The 12,459-nt window shown below is 42.3% G+C and overlaps 1 protein-coding gene across 2 annotated transcripts in view; it reads right to left on the bottom strand.

Annotated features, from left to right (window-relative positions):
- Positions 1 to 246: 246 nt before the first annotated feature.
- The window catches only part of Ddx56 (putative ATP-dependent RNA helicase DDX56), a 523,416-nt gene continuing 511,203 nt past the window's right edge, over positions 247 to 12,459 (bottom strand). For both annotated transcript variants that reach the window (XM_068376800.1, XM_068376799.1), the window contains one exon: positions 247 to 629. In XM_068376800.1, coding sequence (XP_068232901.1) covers positions 543 to 629 — 87 coding nt within the window. In that variant the 3' untranslated portion in view covers positions 247 to 542. The remainder of the gene's footprint in view (positions 630 to 12,459) is intronic.

Below are 12,459 nucleotides of genomic sequence, written 5' to 3' on the forward strand. Positions count from 1 at the left end.
TTCCCCAGCCCCTATATTTTGACAAAGTGCTGGACCATCATAGGGTTATGACATGAAGTTGGCTCTTCCAAATTAATGGCATTCTACTAATAGAAGGTAATCACTGAAACAATACATTCTGATGCAAAAATTGTTATTTTCTAAAGTTAATTTTTGTACTTTCCTCTTTTTTCAAAAACTCTAATCGCCAATTTGGGGGTTTAATCCATATCAATAAATACAACACTACAGTACTAAAAAATCATGGCTTTTGCTAAATTTATGTTGGAATAACAATTGCTCCTACTGATATACAGTATCTTATATCATAAACACTACAGAAGTTTGGCTTCAATAAAATTTATTATACCAATAAAGTACTTAAGAAAGTAGATCTGGATATAATCCATACAATTACCTTCACAATTCTCTTTACAGAAAAAAAAGTCGTAAGTTAAACATAGGTATTACAACAAATGCTTTGAAAAGTTACAATATCAAAGCACAATTCTTTCATTAAAAATCATAATAGGGAAATTCATTATACAAATATTAATATCCTATTAATTCTTATGCGTCCTCCTTGTAGAATATTTCCTCTTTTGGAATCCTGAAAATTCCATACTTCTCAAAGGATCAGATTTTTTGTTCTGGAAAGAAAAAAAAAATACAATCATTTAAAAATTTTCTGGAATATCAACTGTGCTTAATACTACTACCACAAATGCTATAAATAATAATCACATTATTAATCCCGAGGTATGGTATAATAAAAATTATGCTATCAAAATAATACTTAGACATGAGTTACAGTATATGCAAGCCCCTCGATGCAGCTTATGAATTTCTCAATTTATGGGTTTTTCCAGATGCAGCTTATGAATTCCTCAATTTATGGGTTTTTTCCAAAGCAGCAAACAAGCAATGCAGAATCTCTAAGCGAAGAACGAAAGAAAAAAAATCACACAATAGTACTATGCTTCTCTATAATAAACAATTAAGGATAAACACCATATACATACTACTGTATGTACATGTTTTTCCTACACAATCCCTATTTTAATTACATTTTATATTATGAAGTCACCTTATTTTTAACACACAGCTTATGTTTAACCTCTTAATAAAAAAATTGGTTTCGTATCTTGGAAATTCAGATTATTGCATTTTTGACTAAGAGCAAGTTTATATGCCCAATTCTATTTTTTAAAGACCGGACGTTGACATTCCTACCACTTTATAAGGTGACTTGGGATATCTCCAAATTGCAAATGATTTTCGCCTACGACCTTTGGTTCTGTGACGCCAGTGTGATTTATCCCCAAAATAAGTATTTTTCAAATTCTATCTCCTTCCATTAAAACCTGGGATTATTGCCATATAGGGACCTGATGTAGACCTCCAATCAAATGGAGTTTTTTCTGAAAGTAAATTTTTTTTTGCTAGATATAAATCTTTTTATTATCGTAAAAAATAAGCTCTATAAATCAGGAAAAAAAAAGAAAGGAAACAATGGAAAAAATGTGTCTATTTGATTGTGCTATGTCTTTTTAGGTTATACATCAAATTTCAATGCTATACCTTTAAAATAATAAAAATGGGAAAAATATGACAAATTCGGAGATAATTTGTATTTTTCCTTTAATACAAACTTGTAGCTATTTATTAGGATATCAAGTGGTAGCTGGAAGGCAGCCATTCGATTTTAAGTGTGAGGTAACCTAACCACTACAGAGGGTAGGTAGGGGTGGGGGGGGGGTGACTAGGGGCTACCTGGCCATCTATATCTACACACGGTTCAATGAACCACGTCAATTTTTGCTTGCACGCAGGACTTACTGGGGGGCGGGTGATGATTGCAAATTTATGTAAATAGCTACAGGTTTGTATTAGTTAATGAAAAATACAAATTATCTCCGAATCTGTCATTTGTTCCCATATTAATAAACTTTCCACTATTCATCTCGATGACTCACTCTTAGGAGGGTGGTAAGTCCGACTACGGGCTTAGTCACTGACCAGGATTTCCCTAGTTCAATATTACACTGTATTCAACGGAAACCCTGCACCTTGCATATCAATACCAGTGAGTATGATAGCGGCCTGAGCAACTAAAGTAGTTGTCAAGAGATATCATAAGAACATCTACGTAAGATGCTCCTAGTTACAATAGGAGCCCTACAAATGAAAAGAAGTTTCCCAAGGCCTACCTCGCAGGAAGCGTTGGAGATGTGTACAAGCATATGCAAAACATACTTGGTTACGTAAAGGGAGTGATTATTAACTGCATAAGTTGAAGCCAGCTTTGCAAAAGTACCCATGATGCTCTTCCTCAAAGGAGGGGAAGCTAATGAAAATAAAAGAGCCAGGCATACTTTCATTCATCCCAGTCTTACCCCGAGTAGCCAAGGCCTTCAACTTTCTGCTACTTGTCCAACAAGGAGCCCAAGATATGTTAAACCACTTATTGTGTCACCACTACAGGAGTAATAGAGAAAACATATCAGGTCTTCTGTGGGTCACGTCTACTGGGTAGGGAGAGGTGAAGATTAGACACGTATCCAACCTACCAATGACACTGTTTGTGTCACAAAGGAGATGCTCGAGAGCACTATGGACCACAAGAGTATTAGCGAAAATGTATCTGGTCTTTTGTGGATTACGTCTTGTAGGTAGGGTGAGGTGAAGAACAGAAACATTTTCACCCTACCAATGGTACGGTTTGTACTTGAAAATGTTATGGATGGATTCTGCCCTAATACGTATAAAGCTCTGGGTCATCTCTATGAGGAGGAGAAGAGGGATTCTGTGACTGGTATAGGACTTGAGTCCCCATCATGACGAGATCCTTAACAGCCTCCTTTGACCTTCCTAGGGTTAGTGAGGCGTGCTGAACCTAAGGAGTGAACTCCTTCATTGTTTTCCTGAGGTATGACCACAAAATAATCACCAGCGTGAAAAAGAAAAACAATGACGAGTGTCTGACCCAGTGTGCTATACCTTTGGGGCTAGGTAACCACCTTCCTCGAGGTATGTCCTCAAGTATTTACCTGTGTTACAGCCTTGATTACAAAGCAGCAGGTTCCCAGTTGGAGGGCATGAACCTGATTTTCAAGCTACCCCAAACAAAATAGGATGTTACTTGGTTTCTCGCCGTAAGGGAGGGACAGTGAGGGAGACCCATAGGGTACGTCTCTCTTTCGGTTGAGTATCACACTGGGAAAGACCTGTCTTCCAGATCAGGGGATGATCTGCAGTTTAGAGCTACCCCCTATGGGTAATCGGCTCAAACTCTATTGAGAGCAATGATTAGAGATGCTCGATGGACGAGCAAAGATCCTCCGTTCCCTAAGCCAAAGAACGTGATTTCCTTAGTTGGCAATTCATGAGTGTATGAAGAGAATAGCACTCTTGAGAAGAGGAGATAAACAGACTTCACTCGACTCACCACTGGACTATCTACTCGTAAAAGAAGTCCGTAATGGAATCTCCGTAATTTTAGACGTGCCACTGTATGTGACCTGTCTGTCTTGCCGACGAGGCTAAACCTAGCTCTAGTTGAGTCTCTTAATGAGACAAGTCCGATTATAAGCCTGCACGGAAGTGGGGAAAAGCCATCTATTTCGTTCACAGAGAAAATTGCTCGTAAAAGAGAATCAAACACGAGACGGTAGCCCTTCTACTGTAAAAGATCAATGCTTGACATTGATCTACATTCCATTTATCGACGGAAGACCTCTAAATCAGGAGCTGTAGGAGGAATACTCCTGCATAGGGGTTGGATTCCATAAAATAACCCGTGGACAGGATACCCCTAAAGGGAAACCACGTAGGAGCAGGAAAAGTTCTGCGGATGGGAAACCTACGAATTACCGTCACTCCCCCACCCTTGGCACTTTCCCGGAGAAATATGGTGCCTACTAGGCGATAGAGAGACTGTATCATTCGTGCTCTGATCATAGTCCTAAGGGCATATGGTCCTGAATACAGCCTCTCCCCTCCCCTTTCTTTGATGCCTCTATAGGAAGTGTCAAATCCAGTAGGACAAGAAGATCTACTCCTTGAGAGAGATTGTCATCAGGCAGTCTTTTAACACGGCCCATTATTTACGCAGGTCTTGTCGAAGACCAAGGGAAAGACAATTCTTGGTGCTGAAGGACCTGGGACCCGGCCAGTTCTTCAGAGGTCGCATTTGACAGGGACTAATGCGGTTTTGTCGGACCTGCGGAAGTTTCTACAGGATAATCATACAGTCTTCAGATATCCGTTTAGGATATGACCTTCGTGTCATTCCTTCGATTACTAGAATTATAGGTCGCGGTAAATGAAAGCAGATGTCTTGCAGGAGTAGAGACGTTACAATCAGTTAGTAGGCCGAGGTCTTCAAGACGAGGGCCGATCCTATATAGGAGGCTAACTGGTTGATCTTAAAACCTTCCCTCGCATGACAAGGTTTGAAGATTAAGCTTGTCTCATGAGGAGACTAAAAGAAGAAACTTCTAACCAACAAAGCCCGGCTGTATCCCGGCATCCTCCGTCTTCCTAAGAGATCGGATTTTCCAATTATGAGGAAGAGGGTTAGAGACTGCTTACCATTTCCTACAGGATATGTAAGATACAAGATACTGTAGTATCTTTGTAGCTAAATTCTGGACTTTCTTTCCTTGACGAAAAGACACGAGCCGAATATGTCGAGCTCGTGGAGGGGTTCACTAATGAGAAAGGAATATATTCCCAACAACTCCGGCCCAAGGGGGAGTTCTGGTTATGGGAGAAAGTCCTCGTCCGACTTTATGAATAAGTTTGAGTTTCATGAAATGTAGACAGATGTTTCCCGGAACGGAAGCAGACGGAGGTTGAATGTGTTTCCACTAAGGTCCGTGGGTCTTGGAACCAACGGAGGTGGAGAGAAAAGAGATTTTCAATACCCTCTGTTATTCTTGTCAGTTTTGTCAGTTACCCATCTAGGGCTGACTCGAATTGTAGCAAGTAAATTGCTATGGCTGTCCATTAGACAGCATTCAATTCTTTCTCTAAGAGGGAGAGAATGGTGGTAACCTCATGGTCTACCACTGGGGGGGGGGAGAAACAGATCCAAAGAATCTGCCTTCCCTAGTATCCCCGAAGATCCGATTTGCTTCAGGAGATTGTCTAACTAGCATAGTTCCTACTCAAGCAAAATCGACTTGTGAGCAGCTCCATTATATTCAGGACAACAGGGGAGACGGTAGCAACCGAAGCAGCCTTTGTTTCTTGAGGCTTTTTGTTCGCAAACTTTCCTATAGTATGAACGAAGTGTAAATGAAAAATATGTAAGTTCAAGGGAGATGAATTCTCATAAGTGTGCCTGATTCATTGTATAAACCTGGCCACCTTGAAGCGGATCCCTCTGATTCTGCCGATGGCGAGAAAGTTTTGGGAACCCAAGAAGCCATGTTTGTGATACACAAACAAGAGACCAAAGAGCGGGAGAGGGGACAATGAGCCTTGCGCTAGTGAATTATCCCCATCACCTGATGAAGGGACTAAGTAGTGTAAGCCCAAGAGTGACGAGACATGATATGTGCCGTCTAGGAGAGAGTGCTCTCTTGAGCAGCTCCCTATCAGGAAGTTGCTGGCAGACTAGAAGCCTAAAATGGAGCAGGCTTATAGTGATCACTAGACTCTGACTAGTGAACATCAGGCAGCGCAATGGCCAGCAGGCGAAAACGACACGCTACAGTCGTGTAGGACAACGGATGACTAGCTGTTAAACATAAAAACAGCGAAGGGTGCTACTGATAAGCAACCATGATCGTCTACCCGTCGAAAAACTGGCGATTGGTAGCTGACAAATCGGGGATCTGAATAATTCAAGATCTACTGAACTGGTCAGGATCGTTTCACTCGAGACGGTGCTCATGATCATGATAGCCTCGTTCTAGGTCTTGGAATGCCTCGCGTGAGGTTGTGAGAGTCCCGTTCATGATTGTGAGCGTCTCCCACATGGTCGCCTCACATAAGAGTGTGAGCGTCTTCTATGAGTCTCACTCGAAAGCGTCTCACGCGAAAGCGAGAGCGCCTCTCTTGAGAGCGTGTGTGTTTCACTCCAGAGCATCTAGTACAAAAGCAAAAGCATTTTGCTCGTGAGCGTGCGCATCTAGTTCATGATTGTGAGCTTGTGCCTCTCGATATGAGCTTTTAGCTTTTGATCGAGTGTGTCTAACTCGCGATCATAATCGTCTCGTTTGTGATCACAAGAGTGTAGCTCATGATCTTACCACAAGACGCTAGCGATCATGTTCACAAGTCTTGTTCGTGACCGTGAGAGTATTTCATGATCGAGAGCGTGAGCAAGAGCTTCGTAACTGCAATCGTGGTCACAAGCATCTAACTCATGACTGTGAGGGTGAGTGTGGTCGTGAGCGTCTCTGACATGACTCACGATTGTGAGCGGGAGCATGTTTCTGATTGCGAGCGTCCCAGTAGCAGTCACGAGCATTCAGCTTGCGATCTCGAGCGTCCTCGCTAATAGCCACGAGTGTGTGTAACTCATGCTTGTGAGTGCGAGAGCGATCGGGAGCATCTCGCTTGCGATCACGAGAGCGTATTTATGAGTTGAAGAGACTGGCTTCACAATCATGGTCACAAGCATCGCGCTCCTGACCGTGAGCATGCAATTCCCCGCTCATGAAGGTGAATGTGAGCGTCTCGCTCGCAATCACTTGTACGTTCTCATGAGGTGTAGACACTGACATCATAATCATGGTTATGAGCGTCTTGCTCGCGACAGTGAAACTTACTCCCATGAGTGTGAGCATGTTCATGAGCGAGTGTCTAGCTCACGATGCCGAGCGACAAGCTCATGATCGCAAGTGTCCTCAAAGATAAAGCGACTAGACACACAAACATGGTCACAAGCATCGCTCGTGACCGAGAGTGTAACTCCCAATCGTGAGAGTCCCGCTCGAGAATGTGAGCGCGATTGTGAGCGTCTGGCTCGTGAACATGACAGCGATCGTGAGCATCACGTTTGTCAGTGTGAGCGATTGCAACGTCTCGCTCGTTAGCGTGAGCACGATCGTGAGCGTCTCGCTCATCAGCATGAGCGCGATCGCGCGTTCTTTAAGGTTGAGGAAAAACTAGTGTCGCAATCGAGGTCACTATCTCGCTCGTAATCATGAGCGTGTAACTCACGATCTTAAGTGTGAGCGCTAACTTGAGAGTCTGGTTCATGATCACAAGCCTCTAACTCATGATCATGACCATAAAATGCTCGAGATCAAGACCACGAGCGTTGTGAGCTCGCGACCGTTAGCGTATAATTTACGATCTTGAGCGTGAACGCAAACATGAGCAAAAGTTGGGTAAAGACTCTCCCTCGGAAGAGGATTATCTTACACTTGGATGCGAACCTCCAAGCAGCACTCTGTTTCTTTACGAGTTCTATTTCAAAGGAAGGTTAACAAAACGTGATGCTTGAGAAAAAAGCCAAGGCTTCATTCTGAGTTGACCCAGAACGGATTTCCTTAACGGTAATCCTGACGGAGTAATCCCCGAAGGAGAAACCAAACAGGTGTTCTTCTTTGAGAAGAAAAGCGTCGAGATCTTGATAACTTACGATCTTGTGATCGTAGCGATCTCTGTGGCAATCAATGATCGTCACAAAAGACGCCGTAATGGGTGTCTAACATCTGACTATCGCGAACGACAACCTGACCAACCAGGAAGACGAGGTGATGAGTCTTGCCCCCTGCGATCGTTGAAACAATATATTCTGAACTCAACATTGGATTGTCGCGAATGACATCCTGACTGACCAGGAAGACGAGATGATGAGTCTCGCCCCTGCGATCATTGACCAGAATAAAATTCTGATGACATCATTGGAATGTCGCAAACAACATCTGTTGATTCGGCGATTGTTGAACAAGCCATTGGTTGACGATTGTCCTTGATCTCACAATCCTCAACAGGCAGAAGCTGCATATGCACTAAAACATTGCCTGTAGGGAGAGAGAAAATTGCGGAATGTTAAAAGACGACAAGATCGGCAAGAGGACAGAAGACTCGTTGTCAGCAGAATTCGAAAGAAGGGCGAATGGGAGTACTGTAGACCTAGTCGACAGCTAAGATGTCAGCCGCAGCCACAGCCACCGACTTCACACCGGATGTCGTCATGTAGCGCTGAGGGAAAAATAAATTCTTCCCCCTCCGAGGGGGAAGAATAAACCCAACCCTCAAACAAGAAAGAAAACTCCCAAGAGGAGTCGTCAGCGCAGAGGAATCCTTCCAATAACTCGCAGAACGAACATCGACATCTGAAACAGCCTTATTACCCTGTAATGGAGCGTTTTGTAGAAACACCTACACAAGTCATATCTGTAAAGAAAAGAATGAGCGTAAAGCTATAGTGGTAAATGGCTAAGCCTTGAAGGGAGAGAGAGGAGACGTCCGATCTCTACCAGACAAAAGTAAAAAGTGACGTGGTTCATTGAACCGTGAGTAGATATAGGTGGCTGGGTAGGCCCCAGTCATTCCCCTACCTACCCACTGTAGTGGTTAGGTAGTGTAACCAACTCGCACTTAAAATATAATGGCTGTCTTCCAGCTACTGCTAGAAGTAATATCTAAATAAATAGTGAAAGATTTGTTAGTATGGGAAAAATTATCCATTTGATTGTTCTGTCTTTCTAAGTTATATACCAAAATTCAATGCTAGAACTTTAAAACTAAGGAAGAAGATAGAATTTGAATGTCAACAAGCATAGCTTTGAGATAGGGGCATTCAAAGATTTTCTTTGTATTTCTACAAAGAAGATATTAATAAATCAATTACAGTGAACCCTCGTTTATCGCGGTAGATAGGTTCCAGACGCGGGCGCGATAGGTGAAAATCCGCGAAGTAGTGACAGCATATATACCTATTTATTTAACATGTATATTCGGACTTTTAAAACCTTCCCTTGTACGTAGTACTGTTAACAAACCACCCTTTAATGTACAGAACACTTAATGCATGTACTACAGCACCCTAAACTAAAACAGGCACAAATATTAAAGGCGATTTTATATCATGTGTTTCCTAAACACCTAAAAAGCACGATAAAAAATGGACCAATGTTTTGTTTACGTTCATATCTGATCATAATGAAGAAACAAACTCATTTAGTGTACACATATATGTACGTATAGGTTAGTTTTTGCATCGATTATATTGATTATACAGTACTGTATGTTGATTTTTTTATTACCAATGTTTTAGTTTACGTATTTTTCTTAGGACTTCCAAATGAAATCTTTTTCTTTATGACGCCGCCTGAAACGACGGCGTGTACGCTCAGTAAACAACCACGCTCAGAACAAACAAGGTATTTAACGCGCATGATGATAGTGATAAATAATGATACAGTACATACAGTATTTACAGTAAAAGCATTTACAAAATATGTTACCTTACAAATATAAATTATACAGTACTTGTACGTAGCAAAGCAGGAAAACAATTTGAGAGAGAGAGAGAGAGAGAGAGAGAGAGAGAGAGAGAGAGAGAGAGAGAGAGAGAGAGAGAGAGAGAGAGAGAGAGATTGTTTTACGTACGTAAATGTAAATTTTAAACAAAAAAAATATGATAGGTTACAACATGTAGACTTTTAAAACCTTCCCTTTAACTTAATGCATACAGTACGTACATTACTAAACTATAAAACAGGTTAAAGTAAAAAATAAAGATTGTTACTGTACTCACCACGAAAGAAGTTCAAGAAAAACTTGAATGACGATGGCGATGAATTTGCTGCACAGTAGAAATGATGATGATGAAGCTGATGATGTGTTCTACTGTGCAGTCAATGATAGTATTTTACGTCTCTTCAGACGGAGGTGTCTTTTCCTGGGACACCTCTTCAACTTCTTCAATTTCTTCCGAAGGCGTACTAGCAGGAGGAACTGGCTCTTTTTTGCGAGGCTGGAAGAACATTGTGATCGGAAGTTGTTGCCGCTGCTTCTTTTTTCGATCCAAGAGCATTTTGTAGGGAGTCATGATGTCATCGACCTTATTTGAGAATTGCATCGAGCGAACCATATCCTCGTCCCACTCTTGTAACATTTCTTTCGCCTCCTTCATATGGTTGCAGAACTTGGCAAGCCGTTCTAATGTTAAGCCCGTTTCTTCGACATTTTCTTGGGTCTCTTCCTGGGTACCCTCACTCTCTTCCTCACTTGCCGATTTCGTCAGGTCTTCGAGGTCTGCGTCAGTTAGGGGCTGGGAATGGCAGTCCAACAACTCGTCGACGTCTTCAGTCGTCATGTCGCCAAACCCGTCACCTCCAATTATGGCAGCCAACTGCACAGATTTCCGTATTGCAGAGTGTTGGATTTCCGACGGAGTAAATCCCTTGTCGTCGTAAACAATATCGGGCCACAGCTTCTTCCAGCTCGCATTTACGGTTGCAGGTTTCATCTCTTAAAGTGCCTTTTGAATATTCTGCAGGCACGTGGCTATGGTGTACTGCCGCCAGTACGCCTTCAAGTTGAAATCTTCATCCTCGTCATCTTGGGCAGCCTCCACACACGCAACGAGGTCCGCCAAGGTATTCTTCGTGTAGAGGGCCTTGAACGCCCTGATAACCCCCTGGTCCATCGGTTGAATTAATGACGTGGTGTTGGGTGGCAGGAACTCAACCTGAACGCCCTCACGCGACAGGTCAGTTGCGTGTCCACCAGCGTTATCCATAAGGAGAAGGATCTTGAATGGCAAGCCCTTCTCTAAGAGATATTCATGGACTTGCGGGATGAAACACTGGTGGAACCAGTTGGAGGTCAGCATCTTCGTAATCCATGCTTTTTGATTATGCATCCAGTACACGGGAAGGAGATTCTTATTTTTATTTTTCAAAGCGCGAGGATTTTTCGACTTATAAATAAGCCCCGGCTTTAACAAAAATCCAGCAGCATTGCCACACATCACGAGGGTAACGCGATCCTTGAATGCCTTAAAGCCAGAGGCTTTGGCTTCCTCTTAGAACAGGAAAGTTCGCGACGGCATTCTCTTCCAAAACAAGCCGGTTTCATCCATATTAAACACTTGTTCCGGCTTGTATCCACCTTCAGCGATAATGTTCTTGAAAGTCTGGTTCACGTAAGTTTCAGCAGCGGCAGTGTCAGCGGAAGCAGACTCCCCATGCAGGGAAACGCTTTTCAGGGCGAAGCGTTTCTGAAACTTCGCGAACCATCCTTTGCTTGCGGAAAAACGTTTCTGAGGCTGGGAATCAGTGGATGTCCCTGGTTGAGGATCATCTGCATCATCATCATCTTCAGCATGGTTGCCGTCGTCGTCTTTAGGTTCCTTTGCAGCAAAATTCTCATATATGCTCAAAGCCTTTGTTTGGATGGTGTTCGTATCCAACGCTATGTTCTTCTTCCGGCAGTCGGCAATCCACACAGCTAAAGCACCTTCCATGCGTACGATCGTTTTATTACGCGTTGTAATGACTCGCTTCGCTGATCTGCTAAAGGTGATTGCAGCAGTCTTTCTAATGTTCGCCTCGTCCTTCTTGATGTAGCGAACGGTGGATTCGTTGATGCCAAAATGGCGGCCGGCGGCCGCGTAACTTCTACCATCTTTTAACATGTCGAGAAGCGTAACCTTCTCAGCTATCGTCATCATCCTTCGGTGGCGTTTAGGCTCACTACCAGCCTTACTAGAAGCAGAACGCTTGGGAGGCATTGTAACAGAAAGTTCAACAAAAAGTTCAACTTAAAACAGTCGCACACAGCACAGATTAAACTTCACAAACTTAAGAACGTCTACTCAGCAATACGCGGAAAGAGAAAGTGAACGATCCAGCCCCGCGAGAACTTTGATGCTGCGGGTAGAAGATGCGGGCAAAACACCAATCACAGGCTAGATAACAAAACTTGAGTTTTGATTCGTCATCTATCAGCGCTTGAACCAATCACAACCCGTCTTACAGTACTATGGTGCGTTGGTTACTCATAGAAGATGCCCCCGCGCATACTGAACGTACGTAGATTAAGTACAATACCGTAATAATAATAAATAATGATAATAATACTGTACAGTAATAATAATAATAATAATGATTAATAATAATAACAATAATAATTTTATTAACAACAACAACAATAATAATAATAATAACAATAATAATAAAAATTTACGTACGCTATTTTACGCCTCTCTCTCTCTCTCTCTCTCTCTCTCTCGTACGCTTACAGTATTCGAAATGTGATTTTTGCAACAAAGAATATTATTGGATGCAGTACTGTACTACGTACGTATACATACAAAAGATTCATGGAAAAGAAGCACATCCATTACAGTACACACCATTCTAATATGGTATGACTGCATCTGATTTGCGTTTCATGTTCGATTTAATTTTACTACGTACTGAATTATCGTATGATCACATTCTCTTTTCGTGTTTTATTTCTTTCTGTGCTGAATTATATATCATATGTAATGCAATGAACAAT

This window comes from Palaemon carinicauda, chromosome 7 (assembly GCF_036898095.1).
Source record: "Palaemon carinicauda isolate YSFRI2023 chromosome 7, ASM3689809v2, whole genome shotgun sequence".
In the NCBI taxonomy this organism is placed as follows: Eukaryota; Metazoa; Arthropoda; class Malacostraca; order Decapoda; family Palaemonidae; genus Palaemon; species Palaemon carinicauda.